The sequence below is a fragment of the Fulmarus glacialis genome, unplaced genomic scaffold, assembly GCF_000690835.1.
Source record: "Fulmarus glacialis isolate BGI_N327 unplaced genomic scaffold, ASM69083v1 scaffold10464, whole genome shotgun sequence".
NCBI classification, from domain to species: domain Eukaryota; kingdom Metazoa; phylum Chordata; class Aves; order Procellariiformes; family Procellariidae; genus Fulmarus; species Fulmarus glacialis.
In genome coordinates this window covers 31,299-55,435 of record NW_009208953.1, presented here as the reverse complement: position 1 = coordinate 55,435, position 24,137 = coordinate 31,299, and the positions used below count along the sequence as shown (strand labels likewise).

Genomic DNA, 24,137 nt, shown 5'->3' with positions numbered 1-24,137 from the left:
TGCTTCAGTTCAAAGCATGACTTGATTGTATTGAACTTCTTAGTTTTAGCTAATTTTTTGCAGTAAACAAGAAACTGAATTGAGTAACTAGCATCACGTGCTACAGTAACACTTCTTTTTTTTCAGGAGTCTGTTATAAATGTGGGAATTTTTTTTTTGACTTTGCTTGTAGGCTGACTTTATTCCTCACTCTTTGGGAGGTCTCTGTCTCGCACTTGTCATATCACATATACATTAAACCTTTCATTAAGTATTGGTGACAACAGGCGGTATCTCTTAAAGATGCAGGATTCTCTTATTTTGGCATCCAAGTATCTTATAAAAGCTAGTGATTGTAGCATATACTTTATCAATTCTCTGTTAGCTTCTGCTTCCTTTTTCTAGTCTCCACCAGATCCTGCCACAAGGCATATTCACTGCTTTTCTTTTTTTGCACGTTAGCCCTTTACTTTATACTTGACATCAGCTTTGCCTTAAAATGCAGATTTATTTCTGAGGTTTATTACTGGCATTTAAAATCATCAGATCACATAGACTAGTCTGTGTATAGGAGTTCCTCACAGTGTGTGTTCCAACTCGAAGCCTGTGCTAGGCAGATGATTTATCTTTGTGTATTTCTTGACTGCCATTTTCCCATTGCACTCATCAGGCTTTGCTTGCGTCGCCCCAGGTTGTGGGTCTTCTGCCATTTGGAATTCAGCTGGTTTTAAAATTTTGTCATATACAATAAACTCATAACTTAACTCTTTTTTTTTTCTTTTTTTTTTTTTTCCCCATTTACAGTTTTAGTGATGTATTACATGTTTTGAGGCGTATGTTTTTGCTGTTTTTACATTGAATTGTGTGACAAGCTTTCTGAATTTATTTGAATTTATTATTAAATTCAGATTGCTGCATAATTATAAACTACAGAGTAAATATATATTGCTTTAGGAACTATGATTCTTTGAATTATAGAACTACTGTAATTCTCTAGAACTTTGTGCTGGCACCTTCTGGTAACCAGGATTTCTGTTTTGAATTTATTTCATTATTTCATTTATTTATTTGTTTGTTATTGTAAAATTGCAAAACTTATGTGAAAATATAACTGCCTATTACTACTTGCCACACTTTTTCAATATAATCGATACCTTTGTATTATATTAATCGACTCGCTTCTCCATTTTACAGCTCTGTAATTAAGTTCTGCTGCACTAGATACTTTATCTGTACTATTAAAAAAAAAAGTCTCGCTAATACATCATCAGATTTTTAATGCAGGGTTAATGGAAATAGTGCTTCATAAATTGGGTTTTAGTGTGATTGGCTTCAAGTATATGCTAAGATTTCTGGATACGGAGAATAGTTTTTCTCCTATTTTGAGTCTTAATGTTTCCCATGTAAGTTTTTCTTCACAAGCATAAGAAAACTAGAAGTTTACTCTTAAGAAATGAAGATATGGTAGCCCTATCTTGTAATCCTAGGACTTGAAGAGTGACATTTAAAGAAAATAAGATGTATTATAGAACTTAGGATAAAATCCTAAGAGCTCACAGTACCAAGACTGCCAATGTTAGCAGGATTCAAAAATTTGCCTTATTTTACCTAACTAGTCCACTAAAGAATATTCATGACCACATTTACATGAAAAATATTTGTCCTGAGCAGCTTTGGGCAGAACACTAACCTAAAGTAGACCTGTCTTTGTTAAAAGAACCCACTGTCCTAGACCAAGTTTTTCTTTATTGAGGCTGGGGGGAGTCATGCGTTATATTCTTTTCTTTCTGTCAGGGGTCTCATTGACTCATTTCTTGCATAATGTTATTGTTGGCTGAGAATCTGAGGAAAGGTGTTGTGTGTATTCAGTTACACAGACAGCTTTGTGAAAACAAGCATTTTTCTTGGCTAAAAGTTGTAATAAGCAAAATCAAAATGCAATTCTCTGCATTTTTTTGTGTGTGTGTCCATAACACTGGCAGTGCTGGCAAGTTTCTCACTTTCAAGAAGTTATTGAAGTTTATGTTTTAATTATTACTCTTGATTGGAATTTAAAATAAATATATATGTAAGTCCAATCCAAACAAAAGTCTGCATCAAAAATGATTTGTGTGCAATAAAAACAAATACATATATAGAGATTCTTTAGCAGATAGTTTACGTTTTATTTTCTTTTCTGTGGTGTATAGGTGCAGTACTCTTGTCCAGTGTACAAGGATTAGCAATTAATGTTGATCCAGTCCTGTATACTTGGCTTATCTACCAACCTCAGAAACGAGCTAGTAGACACATTCAGCAGGTACGTATTTTGGAGGGAAAGAAGTGGGGAGAGCGGAAACTTTCTCCTCCATATATGCCAGTAGTGCATTCTTGGTCCACATACTTGTTTTCTGTCACGCTGTTCTTTGTAGTTTGCTGCACGTACTGTTGATCCTATTTTGAATTATTTAAAATGTTAAGTTGTGCATATTAAAATTTTTATTTTGCAACGTTTTCATTTATAATGTTTAATTAAAAGAATAGAGAGAATGTTTTTTGATGGTCAGTGTTTAGGATCAGTTTTTTGCAACTAGTTTTAACTACGTGAGACTTCATAAGCCTCCTGAGTCTGAATAGTAAATCATGTTTTAACCATTTGGGTTGGTCTATCAAATAATTGCGTACTTGTTACAAAATCACTACTCTTATTAAAACCTATTTTAATAGGAGATGAACTGTACAGTTCGTAACTTGACTTAAGTGAACACTGTAACAGATTCTGTATGTAATGCCAAAACATATATTTGCATACGAAGTGCTCAGAAAAGATACAAGAAGTTAAAGCTGTGGGTCTGTGTGGCACAGTGTTTTCTTTGACGTATTCTTAACCTTAATTTTCATGCCCCATACTCCTGGAAAGAACACAGGTTTTGCCTGATTTTAAACTTATTTTTAACTGCTGTTTGGCAGGCCGGTAGAATGTTCTAAAGCTTAAATTTGTCATAATTGCTCAAACTAGTGGTCTGTGTAGCCTGATGTTCTGTCTCAGTTATAAGGGGTCAATTATTAAGTGGCCCATATAAGAATCTTTTTATATTTGTCTCATAATTATAGAATACTATAAACATCAGGGAAGTTTCATACTGGGCCCTTGAAGCGGGAGGATTAACATGATCTAATGTAAACAGAAATGTAAACATTTCTGTTTCTTGTGTGTTAATGACCTTGTTAGGCAGTAATTGTCAAACATTATTTTGAGTCCCATTAAACTCATTCTACACCAGCACCATCTGAAACACTTCAATGTGTGAATTGCTGCTTTATCGTTTTAATAACTTTACACTGTTTTTAAATGTGTTGAGTTATTCTTCATTCCTGCATCATACCTGGAGCAGCACAACATTTCCTGGTATACCTCTTTTTAAAAACATACGATTTATTTACTTTTGAAATACTGTTATGTATCCTTCCAAAATGTAATTGAGCCTGGTTATTTCAAATGTTCATATAAAAGTCTTTTGTTAACATTAATGTATATAATCAGCTGTTAGTCAATGCTTTCTCTTTTTATTGCCCTTTTATACTGAGTGACTAGAAAGGTTTAGTGACTACATTAGGAAACTTATTTGTCCATGGGCTTGATCACCAGTGGCAAGATTGTTAACCAAATTTTGATTAAGTAGTTCTTTTGCAATTTGTGTCATTACCTTATACAGCCTTTAAATTTTTTTGTTATCTATTTCTCATTAAAATTACTGTATCACATTTCTAATGTTACTAGCATTTAGAGTTGCTTAGTCGTTTGAAATTATTTTAAATGTGAATTTATAAACCTAACTGTTGACATCATACTAGTTTCACCATTAACGTAACTGTGGTAATAGACTGCACACAATAATAAAAACTACAATGTCTGTAGTAGTTGTGAAGAAACTTTATATAAAAAGAAAACTATACGTGTATTAAACTATCCTTAACCAAAGACTTTTTTCTTTAGGTAATACTGTAATTATCCTAGGATAAGGATTCTAGTCAAAGTTATGGCCCTGTATGTTACTTACCGGAAAAGGTTTAACTTGTTACCATAGTCTAATTTGTATAACAGAACAAAAATGCTCTGTACAATCTTCATAATTTTTGAACATTTAATGGAACAACTGTAAGACATGATGCTTTCAAGCAAGTGTTATGGTCAAAACGTTATTGATTGATAAAGTTCTTTTCTTCTTCTATTCTAACTGTCAGTCTTATACAATTGCAACGGAAAAAAAGAAAATACATCACTTTAGAAGTTCCTTATGTGATTCAGAGATCTTAAATGTTAAGATATTTTAAATTTTAATGTCTACTTAATACAATTTTTTGCTCTGTCATTTTGAGTAAGTCAAAATTGTGAGTTTCATCTGAAAACACAGAGTCAGAAAATCTTTCAGTACGTTGGGTTCTGTGTACACATTCTATCTAGTAATAAAATTACGAGTTCAATAAGTTAAATCAAATTATTAGTTTATTTGGGACCACAACTATAGCCATGTAAACTTCTAATTGCATACAGGATAGGGCTGGGATTGTCTGGCTCCCCACAGAGACAGGTATGCCTTTACATACCGGAACTTCTTCAGATTTCTTTGCCTTTTAACTATTACTCTGGCATTCCTAAGTTTATAATGCCAATTTGGTAGTACATATATTTTATATCTTTACTGAAATACTCACTGTGTGTGTATTACAGTAATGTAACTGTGTTGGCGTCGTTTTGTCTGAAAGCATGAAAAGTTAGAAATATCAGAACATACTTAACTTTGTAAGCTGAAATGCTATAGGACAGAAGTAAGCATAAAAGTAAATGCGTTTTTACAAAACATAAGTTTTCAGTGATTTTTTCATAAAGCCATACTGTGTCTTCTTTAAGATCAATGTGATGAAGCCAGCAAGAAATTTCATTTTCTTTGGCCTTACTGAGCCTTTATTCAACTGGAACAGAACAATGAATGACTGCTGTGTTGGGGTGTGGGGGTACATGCAGCCCAGTGAGGACTACCCCTTTTCATTTATTATTGTTAGACTATTGCTAAACCTGCCTCTGTTTGCACCTGGTTTACCCAGCAGCTAATAATTGTAGAACTAGTGTGATAGCTGAGACCATTATGTTACTTGGTTTGTACAGATGTTAATTCTTTACTCTTTCTCCCCTCCTTTACCCAGTGTGTCTATTTTGTGCAATTAGGTTATAAACTCTTTAACCGTGTTTATGTAGTATCTAGTACACTACGTCACATGTCCTGATATGGTCTTAGATGGTGTCTGAAAAATGTGATGGATGGTAAATGAGGATTTTAAGTCTGACCAAAAGAGGAGAGAAGCTATTTAAGTCAAAAGTTAAGTTTGGCACAATGATCAGTGAATATAATCAGGTTCTTGATATATTTAGGCTGGAAGTAAAAGATTTTAAAATCTTGAGTATTAAGACTACAGTAAAGTTTTTTTGCTGCTTCTATTACCATTAGAAGGAAATTTTCTAACGTGTTCCTATATGGAATTTTATGTCTTTAGGAACAATACGTATGACAACCGTTTGCAGGAGAAGGGGATTGGACTTAGTGTTTATCTAAAGAAAATGTTAGAATTTGGAAATTCGCTTAATGTACAATCCTTCTACATAAGTTATGTTTCTGTACAGTGTGCGAGTAACGTACATCATTCTTCCTCACATTTATTATAAACTAACTTGGAAAAAAAAAGGAAAATTTGGAAGTAGAACTAGTCTTTAAGGCTTCTGCATAATTTTTAAAATACAATGGAATATTTGGTGCCAGATGTTTTCAGTGAATGACATTGCAACGTGTTACCTTTTTGTTACAAAGTGACAGTGCGTGCCAAAATATGGCTGGTGTTACGTATTTGAATAATGATCTGTGTGGTTGCTGTTGTGGCTATATGGTCAGTGCTCTAGGGTAAATGGATTTAAATATAATATATATACTTGTTTTTCTCTATCCATTCTGAATTTCAACATGCATCTATAAGTTTTCCATTGTCCCCTTTGAAGCACAGAAGCAATAAGAACATTGCAGTTCTCCTGCCTCCATGAGGCACTCTCTCAGTGCTTGAACAAATCTACATATTGCTTTTGAATTTCTCTCATGGCTACGAGAAATATGTGATGTAGTTCTTAAGTTTCTTTGCTGAAGCGAAAGCGTTGTGTAAAATAAGCCTCTTCTGTATCTATAGTCTTGACCGTTATTGCCTCTTATCTAATTGGTGATATTGGACATAGGTCAGTATACTGCCATTCTGAAGGGCATAACTGAATTTTAATCATAAGTAGTAATGCTTCTTATAAAATTTGGTTTGGCAGAAATGAAATAACAAGTCTATATATACAAAACACAAACAAGCACAGAGCTTTTGTTGCATGCTTTTGATGTCCTTATTTTAATATGGTTGCGCAAGTTTATAATTTGTAAATTTTCCCAGTAATAATAGAGGAAACTACTGAAACAGTTTGTAGTAAGAAGTTCTGTTCTCTGTTTGTGTACTGTATGGTATAATGTGCAGCACGTTTTCTTTAAAAGGTGATACGGCAAAGCCAATGCTGCTTATGTTTATATTAGTCAGGAATAGAATTAACATCTGTCTTTGAACTGAACTTGAGGCAAACTCTTTAGTTTTCTTATGTGTGAAGTCTGCAAAATCCTGTTAGCTATTACAGTAAGCTGTACAAGGTCTTGCTCAATAAAGAGCCTGTTCCAGTGCTCAGTCACCCTCACAGTAAAAACATGTTTCTTTACGTTCAGAGGGAACCTCCTGTGTTTCAGTCTGTGTCCGTTGCCTCTGGTCCTGTCACTGGGCACCACTGAGAAGAGCCTGGCTCCATCTTTTTTGCACCCTCCCTTCAGGTATTTTTATACCTTGACAAGGTTCCCCGTGAGCCTTCTCTTCTTCTGAACAATCCCAGTGCTCTCAGCCTTTCCTCATATGGAGGATCCTCTAGTCCCTTAATCATCTTTGTGTCCCTTTGCTGGACTCTCTCCAGTAAGTCCATGTCTGTCTTGTACTGGGGAGTCCAGAACTAGACCCAGCACTGAGTAAAGTGGAAGGATCACCTCCCTTGACTTGCTGGCAATACTTTTTCTAGTGGAGCCCAGGATACCATTCACCTTCTTTGCAGCAAGGGCACTTTGCTGGCTCTTGTTCAACCTCATGTCCATCAGGACCTTTCCTGCAAAGTTGCTTTCCAGCTGGGCAGCCCCCAGCATATACTGGCACATGACATTGTTCCTCCCCAGGTGCAGGACTTTGCACTTCTCATTGTTGAACTTCATGATGTTCCTGTCAGCCCATTTCTCCAGACTGTCATGATCCCTCTGGATGGCAGCACAACCCTTTGACATATCAGCCACTCCTCCCATTAATGAAGATATAGAACAGGATTGGACCCATTATTGACCCTTGGGGTACATTGCAACTTACTGGAGTCCAGCTAGACTTCATGCCACTGATCACCACCCTCTGGGCCCAGTCATTCAATCAGTTTTCAGTTCACCTCACTGTCTACTCATCCAGCCGATACTTGATGAGCTTCTCCGTAAAGATCTTATGGGAGACAGTGTCAAAGGCCTTACTGAAGTCAATGTAGACAATACCCACTGCTCTCCCTTCATCTACCAAGCCAGTCATTTAATCATAAAATGTTATCAAATTGGTCAAGAATGACTTTCACTTGGTGAAACTATACTGATTACTCCCAGTCACCTTCTTGTCCTTCATATGCCTGAAAGTGGTTTCCAGGATTAGTTGTTCCATCACCTTCCCAAGGATTGAGGTGAGGCTGACTGGCATGTAGTTCCCTGAGTCTTCCTTCTTGCCCTTCTTGAAGATAGAAGTGACATTTGCTTTCTTCCAGTCCTCAGGCACCTCTCCCAATTGCCATGATTGTTCAAAGAACATCGAAAGTGACCTTGTGATGACATCTGCCAGCTCTCTCAGCACTTGTGGGTGCATCCCATGAGCGCCCATGGATGCTGATATATGTCTAGTTTGCTTAAGTATTCCCTGACCTGATCCTCTTCCACTGGAGGTACGTCTTCCTTGCTCCATCCTTTTCACCTGGTCTCTGGGAGCTGGGATTTATGGCTGGTCTTGCTAATAAAGACTGAGGTGAAGAAGGCATTCAGTACCTCAGCCTTTTCCAATAAGAAAAGAAGCTCATGAGTTTCCTGACTTGGTATCAATGTGTATTCCAATAGACAATTAAATATTTTAGCTGGCTCTTTTTCAGCTCTTTTGCCCTCCTGCTCCTTTCCTTTTCTAAACTCAGGTGAACGCAAGAAGTTAGTTAACGTTGCGTAATACTTTTACAATTTATGAACATTTTTCAAAAATGTTTTCTGTTGATTTCATATCTAACAGCTCTGAATAATGTACAAACAGAAGAAAATACAGTTGAGTAATGTCAGAAAAGGAAAAAAAACCACTGATTGGTAACAGGGAGAGGAAGAGGTAAGGAAAAGATATTTGTTATCATGAGAGTATTTTCACCTCATCATCAGCTGATGATCTTTCCAGATAATCAGTGTAGCAAGTATTACATGCAGCTTTGTCTAGAAAAAGACACTATTGGTAGATCACCTTTCCTGTTTGGAGCACTGTACTGTGTGTACAGTGTGCAGTAATCAACACCAGAAACCTTTGCCAGCTGACGGGTTAAAAACCAAAAAACCCAGAACACCCAAGACACAATATATGTTAAAGTGGTAGCAATTGTTGGAATTGATTTTGTTAAGTTATATTAGTTTATTCTTCAGTAATACTGAGCTGAAATAACTTGAGTCTTGGTGCGGAGCAAGGAATAAACTTTATAAATCAAAGTACTGTAACTTAAAGTTCAAAACTTATTTTCAAAATCCTCAGTTTTTCACTTGTAAGCTAGAGACATCTCAGAGATTTTTTTTAATTCAGCACCTTCTAAACATCATGCCTATTAAGATACACCAAATCGTTAGTTTAAAAGAACCACCGTAACAATCAGAACTTGCTACTTAATGTATATGTTAAAAAAGAGTGAATTTGTCATGCTGTCTTGTGATAGTTCTAATGGTTAATGGATTGATTCTCAACTTTTTAGTACTTAATATGGCAAGAATAAATTAAAAACTATACTTTTTGATTTTGCTCTCCTTTACTTCCAAAACTGAAGAATAGGTGAAAAGCATTCTGGAGAAAGTTATTCAATGGTAAATTTTGTTTGTACTGACATTTGGTCTTTTATACCTAAGAAATGGAAATACTAAGAAAGGTGTAAAGATATCAATATTTAAAAAGAATATTATGTTGGACGCATGGGTAAATTTTTTGAATGTGAATGTTTTGCTCTTCAGCTCTACATTTTAAGAATTAATGCATTAAAAAGAAATCTGATAAAAACGTAATTATTCTGCTTTATGTACAGTCCGTGTGACTGCTCAAAGGAAAATTAGTGTGAGCCAGATATGTTGCATCCCATCCGTATGTTCCACATCAAAATCGCATATTTTACATTATCTGTGTGTTAAAAATAATCATATTTCTGGTTCCCTGAATTTGTTAGACTTTTATGAAATATGTTTTTGTTACACCATTTTTTTCAGTAACTGATAATAATCCATGAAGTTGGAGCAGCAAATTCAAAAGACATCTTACATACCCTGCTTGATGATTGATGAACCTATGCTAGATTTTAAGCAGGATTTAAATTGGCACAAGTTTAAAATTTGAGTTGATTTTTTTTTTTAAATATTCTTGTGTGTGCCAGCCAAAATTGATGTTCATTTTTAAAAATTTTTAAAATACTTCAGTCTGTATGGATTGTTTTTGTAAAGCTGAGCTATATATGTAGCAGCAGTATATGTGTTAGTGTAGTATGTGCACCAATTGCTTACTTGCTGCTTTTTAATAGTTCTTTAACTCAGCACATCTATAATATATGCTTAAACCCCTTGTGTTTCTTTGGTCTAAAAGCTGTGTTGAAAAGATAGGCTTTTTAATGCTTTATGAAAGGTTAATTTGAACAGAATTTGGGAAAGATACCACTATAGAGAGCAACATCTTGTGTGTATGCTGTTTACTGCTTGCTAACATTGCCTCCCTGTTAAAAAATAAAACAAAGCTACATTTAGAGGCCTTGTTTCCAGTAATTTAATACTTTATTTTGACTATTTTTTTGAAGACTTTTCCAGATGTGGCTTGTTTCGTTTTTGTTTTTCATATATTTACTCTCTTTGCACGGATAAATATTTAAAGAGTTTGTTTTCCTTGGTAAAAAAGCTTTAACAATACTTTGGTGTGAGACAGTCAGGTATGTGATACTCTTTGCAGTGAATATATATATGAGTGCATGTTATCTTTTTTTTTCTCAAATGCACATTACTGTAAAGCCTTCATGGCTTGTCAATACTTCTCTTACCTTACTCATTTCTACGAGATAAAATGACTAATTTTAGTGAAGACTAAACTATCAAAATTGTGTACCTACACATATATGTAGATGTATAATATAAATGTGTATGGTTGCATATTTCTGTCGTTGTCTTTGGCTATAGTGTATGCATGTATGTGTTAGTACCTAATTTTATGAGTATATCAGTAACGGAGTAGATCTAAAACCAGCAGCACAGGGAGAGCAGGGAAAAGATCCTTAGTCGTATATAGGAACAACTAAGGAGAAGACATTGCACCTCTTCCAGATTCATCATGCTTTAAAGCCCTGGAATGTAATACACCTATATGATTCCAGAATCCAAATTTCTCTCTTTTTTTATTAACATCTACACCGTGGAAGATTGTGTATCCCAATTCAAAACCAAGAATTTTTCATCAGCTGAATTGGTCATTAGCAATTCAATTTAATCCGTTTTTTCCCTTCAACTTTTTTCTCTGGTCATTTTCTCTTTTCTTTACCATTATCATAGGAATTTTACTGTGTTATAAAATCCTTTCACTGCTTTATGGAAAGTTCATTGTGAGCTGAGGATATTATCAACTCTTGATGGTATGCCTTGGACAATTCTTCATTCAGAGGTCTGCACCAGAGGTCTCTCTGGAATGTTTGCCCAAGATGAAATGATTTTATCATCATCACTTGGTCAGTAGACTCATGTAGAACAAGTAATTCATCTAATTTGATCTGTCTTAGGATGACTTTTGGAATATTGCAGATCTTTGTGTCTTTAAGAGCCAAAAACTTCTGATAATGAATGGCAATGAATGAATGACAATGTAAGGGTAAGTTTCAGTACCCAAACTTAAGATTTTTCCATGTTGTAGCAAAGTTGGCTGTTGAGGGTAGAGCTGTGTTGCCCTTCTTTAGTTCTAGTTTTTCTCTTCTACCTTGATAAATAACAGGAAGGGCTTTGATAAAACAAGCGTGTTTCTACGGTAGACATAATTATCTTCTTGGTGTGCAAAGATTACTCAAATTATAACAGGTTTTGATTTCTGATATTGCTTGCAGGCCAGAAGTACTGTGTTTATCCCTATCAGGATCTGTCACCTCTTACCCCAAGAAACACAATTGTTGTAGGAATGAAGTTACTGCTTACTTAAGAAACTAATGCTACGTGGGACTTGAACCTTATATCTTCTACTTTCAGAGGCCCCTTGAAACTGCTGGTAGAATGCTTTTATCAGTTGGTGAAAATATGGGGTTTCTTGGCTGACATCAGTTCATCACATAAGTTTGGGAAAATTACAGCTAATTGATGATTGGTCTTTCATCCCAGCAGAGCACTTTTCTGAGCATACCTGAAATTCGTACCTGAAGCAGTCAGAATTTAATTTGAATTAGCAAGTTCATCTGCCAGGAAAGAAGGTGCTTTTGTGAACCCCAGGGGTTAGGCATGCCTAATTTTTTTAATTAGGAATTAGTTTAATTTTAATTCATGTAATTTTATTAATTAATTTAATTTTAATTAGGAACTAGGCCTAATGCCTAGTTTTGTTTGAGCTCTTTGAAGCAATTTAGGTGTGTGCTTATATTATTAATCTCAGAAATCAAAACAATGAAACATAATTCTGTAGTCAAGCAGCGATTGTGATTACATGGTAGTAGAATTTGTTGCAAGGTGGGCAAGGTAGATCCTCCTTGCTGTTGAAGCTTATTCTGGCACAGCTTGGACAGTCTTGCAGCATAGGTAAATGTTCTTCTCTGAGGCAGATAGTGATTGCATGACAGTGATCTTAGATGTTCACAAAACACTATGTCTTGAGTAGAACTGTCATCTGTCCCTATTCCAAAGACTTAATTTTTCTTCCAGCTTGCTGGTTGGAAGCTACTGCACATGTAGACATCAGTCTGTGTGCGCGCAGCATCCATTGTATGGGATAGCTGGGTTTGGTATCATTTCAAAGATGACGACCCATGTCTGGGCTGAGGCCTATGAATTCAACATTTCACAAGCCAGTGCTTCATTTTTCCTTTAGTAATAATATTTAAGTTCTTATCTTACAATGTTCTTTTGCCTTTGGTTTGTCATCAGGGAGGTGACTCTATAGGCATCCCTCAAATGAAAGTTACTTGTCTGCTCAGTTGGTCAAGTTTTCTTTAGAATGCACTTCTTATGTTCCCAGATCTAACTGCATCCTCTTCAGCCTCACATTCGTGGGAACTTATAATTCAGAAATAAAATATTTAATTACCAAAAATCCCAAGTAAAATGAAATATTAATTTATTCTACCTGGGGCAAATTTCCGCTAGCCCTCTTTACAGGATATTTTAGCTTCAATTAGTTGGCATATCTCCACATAGATCAGGAAATACTTGGGGCTTGGTATTTTTGGCAGGTTGGCTTTTAGCTATTATTGTTCTGTGCCTTTCACTGATTTTAGATCTTTATCATTTCCAAAGTCATGTTGACCGCGCAGTATGAAGTAAAATAAAAAATATAATCTGTATCTGTTGATCTGTTTACATGCATAAATGACATATATGTATCTGTGTGTTTTGTGTACGCATACTTAACATGGTGTGTAATGTGTTAGGTTGTGTCAATAAAATTTAAATTTGGAAAAGGATAGCTTTCCTGTAGTTTTCTAGCCACGGCGTAAAAAGTTAATTGTAATAATTATACTCAAAAAGTAGTAAATTTTCTTATTTTGAGTACCATGAATTATTATTAATCTAATATTCAGTGTATAATAGCCACAAAACATTGCATTGATAAAACTGTGGTCAGTATTCTAGAACAGAATCTGATTTTGACTTTGTCTCAACAAAACAACCTCATATAAATGTTGCCTTAGTTCCATAACTTTGTTAAATGTTCTTTATTTATCTTCTTTATAACGCTACCAATTAGTAACCATAAAGCTTACATCCTAAGTAGGTGTGTTAAACTTTACTACATATTGCTTTATAGCTAGCTTTTTGGATTCTTGTGATGAAATGCTTGTAACACTTGCCTGCAATGTCTCCTTTCCCATCAGATTCATCTTCTTGTACAGCTGTGGGGCTCTTGTCATCTGCTATTTCCCAAGCCACAATTTCCTCATCAGTTTGTGGCTAAAACCCAAATCTTGATGATCCTTTTCCATCTAGTTCAACGTTGATCTTTCATCTTCTGCATTCTTTTAACCAGAAATCTTTTGCCAAAAACCTGACAAGATTGTACTGGACGTCATCAACAGCAACATCAGGCTTGATTTCAGTGAGCAAAGATGAAACAGCTGTTTCATTGTCCAGATCAGCACTCAAGCACTCAATATTTGGTCCTAATTTTTTCCAGCTTTGTCTGGCTGTGATAGCCTTGATGTTTTTCACTATATGACTAGTGGTGTAACTTATTATATTTTGCTGATCCATTTCTTCAGTGGTTCAGAAATAGATACTGCTTCTTCAGACAGTATTTCCATCCTATTGTCTTTTGTACTGTCTTGTATTGTCTGTGTTCATTCTTCAGAAACTCTTGCTTCACTTTGGCAAGTCAATGTTCTTGCAACGTCACATCCAGAATTGCCAAATTATGGCTCAACAGAGCCATGGGAAAGCTGCAGATGGCTTTGCCTTATGAAAGGTTGTATCAGATAAACTGCTAGATTTTGAAAATAAGTGATGTAAAGTGTCTGACGGAAGTTTACAAAACTTCAGGCTAGCTCTCTGTATGGATGTGGGAAGTATTTCTGTGGTGTAAAACTTGTCTTTTCAAAGCTGATGGGATTTTTTGTTGTTGTTATGGCTAGAGGACACCAAAGTGGCATGTTACTGTATTCCAGAATGACTTTTTAGTGCTTTTGGAGACAAAGCTGATGACTGTACATTCAGAGAAAAGAGGAGAGATGAGAGTTCTGTTTGTCATTGACATTAGTATTTTCCTATTAACTTTGCATACCACTGTATATATAAGTTAATTGTTTTCACTGGAGTAGGATTAAATAGTTGATTGTATTTCTTATTTTAATTTACTTTTATAGTGGAAAATGGTGAAGGCGTTTGGAAGTCATTCTCCTTCAATTAAATGATTTTTCTGTTTGTTTTGGGGTTTTGTATGTGTGCACGTGTTGCACACTGCTTGATTCAGTGATCTGTTTTCTATTGGAGAAAATTTACAAGCACATTGCCCGCCTCACACGAATTTGTTTCCCACAGAGATTCCTAACGCAATGTGTGAGGTTTCTCATTACTCAGCTATATGGATTACATTTTCGCTCCAATACCAACAAAATTAAATTACACAAAAATTGATTAAGATGCATGTAATGCTAATGTCTGATCTTTAGAAAAAACTTTTGCCATCTTTAATGATAACCCTCTGCAAAATCAGCGGTAGAAATATTCTGCTTTTGTCAACTGGGATACATCTACAGTTTATGTAGCAGCTAAATCCTACAGCAAAATGTCAACAGACAACTGTATAGCAAAATTGAGGATCCAATTTTTGTAATGATTTTGTCTTTTCTAGCTCGCGTTAAAAAAAGTAACAACAAAGCTAATAGACTGTATTCATTTGTGGACCTCCAGTTCCAGAACCCATGTGGATTAATACGTCTCTCTTTTCTAATCTTAAAATAAGGACACAGTCCTTCAAACTAGATTTTAATGCCTTCAGTTTTGTTTAACAATGCCATATTTTGAGCACTTTGGCATTTATTGATATGCTTGAAAGACAGAACAATGCAAAATCAGTAGTGGTCAGAATTGAATTTTATATTTAAAATGTGAGGAACAACTATAATAGCGTATAAGTAACAATGCATCTTTTCTTTTGAAGTTTAATGAAGGCTGATAAATTTCTTTGCAAAACTTTGGGATCTTCATATCTGGCTAAAATTTACCAGTTTCCATTAAACATTTAGATAATTATTTTGCTTTGGTGATCATTCAGGTTTATTCGTGTGCATTTTGATTGGCTAACAAGCATGGTATTTTAAGTTAATAAATTATATTTCACTTTTTTTGTTATCATAGAGCTTTTTTTCAGACTAACAGGACTAAAATAAAGAATTACAAGTGCAAGTCTGAATGTAGTGTTTCATAATTTGTTTTCAAAATATATGTGCTCCAATCATTGTTTCAAGTTGTCTTCTATACATTTCAAAATATGTAGCTTAAGACATGCTTCTCATGATGTCATAATTCAATATTAATGTGTTTTGGTTTTGTGCGGTTCACAAGGCACTTCTTTTTCTAGCAGTCTGTAGGAACTGTTCCACTTGCTGTGTCAGTAACTCGAAAAAAAGAGGATGAAGCATCAGTTGGAAGTGCACCTTTGGCAAGGCAGCAATCAAATCAAGCCTCTGAGTATGCCAGCAGTCCTGTCAAAACAAAAACAGTAACAGGTATGATCACTTAATTGAAACTAGACATTCTGCCTTTGCAGCCTCCCTCAAGAACATGCATCCACAATTGAACAGCATCAGCTGTGCAACTACTGTGGAACAACTTACAGTTTTAAAGAAATATGCTCCCAGAAAATTACAACTTTTTTACTTAAAAATAATCAAACTTGCAATTTTGAAATATTGTTTAATTTTCTTCTCATTTTCATTTAGGTACTATCTTTGGGGCCCTGATAGTTTCATGTAACACGTTTTCTAAAACGAGATGAAGGAGATGTGCTTTCAATAAAATATCTGCTATGTGCCTTGATATTTAATATTTAATCCATAATTTTATCAGACTTTATACACTGTGATTAATCTCTTTCATTTCAGTCGGTCTGTTCACATTGCTTGAAGTCTGGCATGTATGGAAGTCAAGAGTTGTGCATAAACAGTTAAAATTCACTGTTTTCAAAATCACTCTCCCATAGAAAATGCATTTGTTGGCATTTCTGTTTCTGGAGTTCAAGAAATTATTAAATTTAGGAATATTTGCTGGCTACTTAAGAGTGCTAAAGTTAAAGTTTGTTATCACTGATCAAGATGTTATGGCTTTCTGGGATTTTCTAGGCTATTTATTCATATAGTACTGTCTGCAAGTAGTAAAGTAGGAGATCATCCAAAAAAAGTGACTAGCCAGCTGAGACTTTTAGTAATCCTGAAATACACTGAACAAATTCTGTTTTCCTTTGCATTGATGTTTACTTCCAGATAATCATGAAGTACTGCAGGATGTTGTCTGCTGAAACTGAGATTACAATCTTAGTGGTAGGGTTAACTGTTATTTTGAGATTAAAAAGGACTAAAACCAGAAAATTTGTTTGCTGAATATTATGTGGGTTGCCATGTTATCATTGGTAGTAAAAATATTAGATTCATTTCAAAGACTATTTTTTATTTCATTTATAAATATCCTTTATTTTTACCATTTATCCTTTTATTTTTACCATTCATTTATTAATTTCCTTTATTTTTGCCTGTAATGAAATGACTGTACTAAGTCTATTCTTCTTTTAACTATATTTATCATCTGTTCTGCTATATCAACATCATAAATGATACGATTTGTTTCTTCTTGTCAATTCCACCTGTGCCTGTCAACAAAGCACAAAGGTATAATTCGCTAGAGAAACTTCTATAATTTTGAATATTTGACGTTCAAAACCAGCTATTTGCATGAACAGATGTTAGATTAGTTTGTATTAATTACCAATTTATAAAAGTATGCATGTAGTTTTCAGAAGTAGCTTTGTACTTGAGTTTTGAAAATTAATATCCCAATCTGGTACCTGCTCAGCTTGGTAGCCAGTTTTGATCTTCAGCCTTTGTTATTCTTCTTGAGTATTATCTTTTCTGCAGTAACGATCACACCAGAATAGTCTACCAAAAGAAGATGGTTCGAAATCTATAAATGCCATGAACGTCAGTTTTGCTTTTGTTTTGTTTTGTGTGTATGAGTGCAGAAATGATAAAACAAAATGATAAATTTTAAATAATGTCCTAAAAGCAAAAAAAAAGATTTCTGTGCATCTCAACTTCTTTCACTTTTTAATTTGAAGTCAATATCAAGATGTGTTTTCAGTTACTTAGTACAACACACGTTGCTGCAAAAATGAAAAGTTCATTTTTAGATTTCATTTATGTTAGCTACCACTTACTATACTTACTCAGTTTATCAAATAAGTTTAGCCTAAATGCTGGGGGTTTTTTGTGATTAAGCAGATATTTGGCTTCTCTATAAAACAATTTTGTGGTATAGAGTTTGATACTAATAAATGAAAGGTGATAGTACTAATTCTCTCAAGAGATAACATTGACTAAGCATTTTCTTTTTTGAATTAGAAGCAGTCTTTTAAAGAAGAGATGACTAAATTTGGTTTCATTAATTCTCAACTGTTAAAAATTTGTTGAAAAAAGTTACTATTTTTTTAAGTGAAGCTACCTACATACAGCAGAGGCTCTGTTTTGTTTGTTTTTAAGACGTAGTGTGCCTGACATTGCTGGTTTGAAGGCTAACCTGTGTTTGAAAATGTCTACCTATTTGTTATACTCTGGAGATAAAATGCCAGGTGTAATACACCTGAAGTATTTGAGATTTACATGCAAAAATGGGGAATAAAAATATAAAATGAATGCCAAAGAGCAAAAGCCTTGTATACTAATGAAATTATTTAAAGGGATGCTATCTGTCTACTTCAGTAGACCACACAGATTTCTCTTAATTAAAGAAAGAGAGGAGAGCCGTGTCACACTGCAGTGCCATGCAGGCTTGTTCTCTGTATAGCCTCCTGAAACGTCATGCGATTTTAGAAGCTTTTCCTGTAAGTTCATCTTGTTCCCTGTTTGTCAGAATTGGTGTTGCAGTGGAAGATTCAGGGGACGGTAAAGACTAACGCATACGTCATGTCACAAAAAAAAAAAAGTCTCTGCTTTGATTACAAAGCCACCAGTTACAGTGGTTAGAAGAGGTTGGATGGATGCAAGTGTGAAAGGTGGAATCTCATTCTCAGAGAAGTTTCAGTGGATCCTTTCTTTCACATTTTGTTTCTTTACGGGTATATAATATGCTGGAATATGGTGAATGAGTGACTAGTTTATTAAGCTAAAAATAGAGTGCCTGTGATTCTTCTCCTTTCTAATTTTTCTGGGTCCCACGCTCCCATAATTTTTCACTTTGTTTCCTTTATTTTAATTTCACCTACTTTCTGTCTGAGTTTTCTTTCATTGTTTGTCTCACCTTTTTAAACCAGGAATACCACACTGATTATAGGTCTAGGTCATATAATGCTACCTATGCTACAAAAGCATTCAGGTAAAAGGGGCAACGATTCTTGTATTTCTTAATCATCAGGGCTCTAGCTACAGATGCCTTAAGTTGTCAGAAAACTGAGATTTCTACATTGATAAAACTGAGATTCCTACATCGATAGCAAGCCACATATGCATAGTCTTTGCAGGTTGAAAGAGATTGTATCTTAAAATCATGCTATTCAGGTGGTGATTTTGAATTTATCCTTTTCAAGTCTAGGATGATCTCAGCAGTCGCTCCCTTGAGAACTGCTTAAACCAATCCTATGTATTAAATGAAAGCAGTTTGTAATCACAGCTGTAAAATGATTTAAAACATTGATCTTAAGTTCAGTTTATTAGTTAATGGCTGCTGAGACCTTGCCAAAAATGAAGCATGGGAAAAGAGCAAAACTACTATTTATATGATATCTGCCTGTGAAAATCCAAGGTTTCTGTTTTTAAGTCTCAAATGGTAGTTATTTATAAATCTCCTTAACCACAGAGACTTCAAAAACAGACTAAGATAATAGAATATATGGTTTAAATTTTGTATGATGTGGCTATGAACAAGCAAGGTGATAAAGACAGAACATTTTTGTAAAAAGTAGTAAGTATTTACCTCAATTTCTCCATCCCACTTGTCTTCCAATTCTCAGCAATTCAGCAGTTCCCTGTTAGTTCAACGAAAAGTGATTTGCAGAGCTGTAGCTATACATAAAAGTATAGCTCTTATGTCTGGATAGTGGCAAAATGATTGCTATATGTGTGTATAAATATGTAATATATGTATAGCATATGTAGCATACCTATACAGGAAGATATGGGCTGCAGTAGATGGATAGGGCAGTCTTTGAAAGCTGTCCTGTGCACGCAATTGGATAATGATTAAAGCGAAAGTGTCCGTTTTCACACATTCAAGATGGGTGCGCATTCATTACTAAAATAACTTGTAGATCTCATTCATATTAAGTTATTAAATTATTATAATTATTTTCACTTTGTTTGAAAAATATAATAACATTTTCCATGTTTAAAGATGAAATTGGGTTTTTTACTGCCTCCTAGTGAGGTCTTTTTGTAGCCATTACATTGAAATTTAATTTCACCAACATCTACTGTGACATCCAACATTAGCTTGGAAGTAACCGTCATATCCCAGACACAAATTTGATAGTGTCTTGTGAGGTGTAACCCAGTGACTATGGCATCTAATTTTTCAGTAATAGTAGAAAAGTAGCCTCACACATGCTCTTTAGTATGAGGAACGCTTTTAATGAAAGAAGCTACTTTAGAGAGGCTGAAAAGGTTATTAATTTTTTTTCTCACTCAGAATCCTGAAAGTTGACTCTTCTTATAGCCACAGGATGTAAGAAGTTGGTAAGTGGAATTTAATGTATCATCTAAGAAGTCACGAACCTTTCAGCTGGAGTAAGCCCCATAGTCTCTTACAAAGGCACCTGAAAACTAAATGCCCTGTCCCATAACTGAAAGTACACTCATCACGTAAAATTTTGCTGATCCCTGTTATGCAACAGCCAGGTATTTGGTCACGGTACAGGGCGTGACTGCGTTTCAGCCATGTCGTGAGTGTACATTAGGGCATATGACAGCAGGCAAATGTTTTCATCACAAGGTCTAACGCCCGTGACCACAGATCGTTCCTTTTTGTTGTCTGGTGGACAGATTGCAAGGGCATTTGCAAAAGAGAATTAAACAAGGGTGGGTTTTGGACAGCTTTTTTCCATAGGCCAGGTTGATCAAGTCCACAGGTTAGAGAGCACACTTATTTAATTCCACTACAATTTCAGTATTACCATGGAGTATCAGTCCCAAGTTCAAAGCTGAGAAGAGAATCCAGCATTGTTTCATTCTGCAGGAAGTGTGTATGCGGTGCGTAAGAGTATGTGCATATGGAGAGAAAGATAGGACATGAAATCATTCCAGTTTGGAAAAATCTCTTACTTGTGTTTCTGAAACATTGATATTTTGTTCTGTGGAACTATTGTTCTTACAGAGAAATAATTAAAGAGTTTTAACATTTTATAAGTGCTAAGTTACACCTAGTCTGCTATTCATTTGTATTTCAAGCAGATGGAGGATGGTGTCATAACAAGAAAGTACAAAACTCTGTCTTAGATGGCCTTTATATCCTCTGTCCTGTACAAATTGTCTCTAATTTCTGATGTCACTGATTTCTAATGACAGTGCTCCTGTTGCCAATTTCTACCTTCTTTACCTTGCTTATTTGTTTTCCCAGAGCTTGTAGAAATGTAGTATCTTTGAGATATTTATCCTGTCAAATTTGATTTATATTGATCAGCAAATGCAAATGGAATTAGAAGACAAGCAAATGAGTTGCATGCATATGCATAGAGTATAGGATTGCATAAGCCTCCTTTCCATAGGAGACCAGGCAAAGAAAGATCCCCACTTTTCTTTTCAATCACTTCCTAACATTTGATAGTGTAGATATAATAACACAGTTATAAGTTGGTCATTAGATACTTACTGTAACTGGAACATCTTGGTTGTTTTGGGAAGTGTTAGTAATTAGATTTTGAAAGCTTCACTCAAGTAATTCTTAAAATTCCTTCAAAGTATACACATGAGATATTTCTGAACCACTATTAAATACTTCTCCATAAAAGTGGAGAAAAGAGGAAGCTTTAAATGTAGACATATCTCTATTTTATTCAGACCAACTGATGCTGTGTTAGTGTTTTTATTTGAAGTTTCATCTTAAGTTAATAAACTTTCTGTTGAGTACAGTGTGGCAGAATATGACCTCTACTTAGAAAACCGGATGCAGTTACTGATTTGATTTTTTTTTTTTTCCTAAAGTACAACTAGAATGCTGAACTAGATTCTTGCTAAAATGAGCTGTTGGAATGCAAAAAAATGGCAAATATGAGAGAATTCTGGCTGGTGGGAAATCAATGGATTATCTGAAGTATTTGAATTAGTAGGTCACTATTTCTGCTCAATGAACTGATGATTATCATGTATTCATGCCTGCTATGAAATGTATGACTGATGATTTATCTCGGAAGATGAATGAAATTAAATAGATGCTAAATAGGCAAAGTAAAATATAGGAATTTAAATCTGACACACATTTACCTAGGGTGCCTGAAAATACAAGGATTTTTGTATTTTTATAAATGGGGTTTCGTTCTTGGAAGGATTATTTAAAAGGAAGGTCTCCAGGCACAAATGATTTATGGTAACTTTTAAAGGCTGGACAATCACATACCTATATTGAAAATGAATTATTGTGAGTTTTCATAGCTAGTAAAATGTTTGACTTTTGTGTTATGACGGCATGATTTTTTCAGTTCAGTGTGTGGATTTCAAAAACATTAGTAACACAAAGCCAATGTAGTATATCAAACACACTTTCTCTATGGAGAAATTCAAAGTTGATGGAGAAAGAATGGATGTTTATTTTTAGATTATATTTAAAAGACTAAGGAACTTCCAGTGTTTTTTTAAAAAGGCAGAAAACGAGGCAGAATTCCTCCTGCATTTACCAGAAAAGTTGTAGCAAATCCAAAGGCTGAAATTCTTACTTCATAGTATAAAATTTATTTGGAATGGTACGCCATATTGAGATAAATTCAGGCATGGACTTTAGATATGAACACACATATAACACATTTTTTTAATTGCTAATATAGTAGCTTAGTTTTGCCTGTGAAAGGCTGTTATTGATTTGTACAAAAGTGTCAGTTCTTTTTTATTTTTTGTTCCCGGAACTAAATAGGTATTTTTTGCCAGAAATAGTGCAGCAATCATTAAGAATTTGGTGGGAGAAAACGCGGATCATAGCCATTCCCTAGCCAACCCCCACTTTCACAAAGAAAGATCCTTTTTGCTTGCACAACGATGTTAATATCACGTTTGTCTTTGTTTACTGACATATGTTCACTCTAGAAAAAGGCATGTTTGGTAAAAAAATCAATAGCCTCTGTATTTTAACAGTTACTCTGCTACTAGCTCATTGAATGACCATTCTAATTTGGTCACTACACCTCTCTGCTGCCTTTTCCCTGGGCATAAAGGACTTGCTCTGGCTAGTTGTCAGGGACTGTGTGGCTCAATTATCATCTTGATTGATAAAAGTAGTGTATTAGCTGCACCATTAGTAAAGTAGAATGCAAAAATGTTCAAAGTCCAGTAAAGAAATTATTTACGCAAAGACTTTTCAGTATGTGGGCAAATATATTGCATATTTTTATACGCTTAAAAGGACTTCCTGCTCTAATTTAAGTTAGTTAAGCACTGCTTTTATTCTCAAGCATCTTGATAAAGAGTGCAAACTTTTTTACACAGAGATCATCATAGTCCATCCTTAGGAAAAAAAAAAACACCTTAGTTACATGAAAAATTCAAATATCAGTCATCCAGGAATGGGGGTATAGGGAATAACTTCTCTTAAGATGCTGCAAAAATAAAATGTGAATATTTCTAAAACACTTCTGATGGATACTGATGGTTCAGAAAATCTTGGTAAATACAGCTTTGAGCTTCACCTAATGGTTTCAATGAGCCTGCTACTTGGATTAACTTCTTATTTTTAAGTTGGATTGGGAAAAAATAGTACATTAAGATGGGAGGTATTTTTAACAAGATATTCCCTTGTGGTTTTGCAATTTCTTGTATATGTAAAATGTTTTAATATTAAATCATGGAACAAAATTATTATGTGGAAGTGCATTCTATTGAGAACGGAATTTGTTTCTTTGGCCGTCATATATATATACACACACAAAAGTCTGAATCATTTGTAATGCCTTCATATATCTCTATATATAGACATATATCTCTATATATAGACATATATGTTTAGTTCTGTTGTGTTGCAAATATAAAAATATGTACACTTAAGAGGAAAATTGAAATGCTAACCTAAGGACAAACAAGCTTTTATATAACAAGTTCCACTGAGTTTTTACTTTTGCACAATATTATACATAGAAACCAAAACCTGCTGGTTTACAGAAAAGAGCAAGTAAGTTTGAAATAGGTGGTGGGGTTTTTTTGAGGGGTGGAATAATTTTTGTTTTGTTTTACATATGAAGAAACCAATTAATCTTCCACAAAAAAAATCTGTAGGCCATTTAGATTTTTTCAGAGTTGTTTGAAGTTTGAATTTTCTCCTCCACTGCATTTTAATCTCATTTCTAATCCCTTAGACCCCTTGATCAGTTCCTTAATGGCTTGCATTTGTCGCAAACACCTTAGTATTTTTGGTTTTATTTCTGATAAATAGCCATCTCTAATGCATGAAAATGTGAATAGGTGTTAAGAAATCCCAATGAATTCTTTGACACTATGGAGGTTACTTCTAATTTAGCGGAGGAAAAATCTTTCCAGAAAGAGCCATGTAATAACAGTATGCTTTCCTTTGATTTCTTTTTTCTTTTAAATACTATTAATGTTCATGTGTCTTGCTGTAATGGTCTCTTAGTAACTATGATTAATTTGTAATAGCTTAACTTTTCTCAGCTTAACTCAGTTCTGATGTGAGAAGCTA

At 34.6% G+C, this 24,137-nt stretch overlaps 1 protein-coding gene across 1 annotated transcript in view; it reads left to right on the top strand.

The window, feature by feature from the left end:
- Positions 1-24,137, top strand: part of LOC104076000 (vacuolar protein sorting-associated protein 13B-like) — a gene marked incomplete at its 3' end in the record, with an annotated part of 62,886 nt that overhangs the window by 10,884 nt on the left and 27,865 nt on the right. Inside the window, exons 2-3 of the mRNA XM_009576691.1 lie at positions 2,169-2,278; positions 15,622-15,769. Of these exons, the coding sequence (XP_009574986.1) occupies positions 2,169-2,278; positions 15,622-15,769 (258 nt within the window). The remainder of the gene's footprint in view (positions 1-2,168; positions 2,279-15,621; positions 15,770-24,137) is intronic.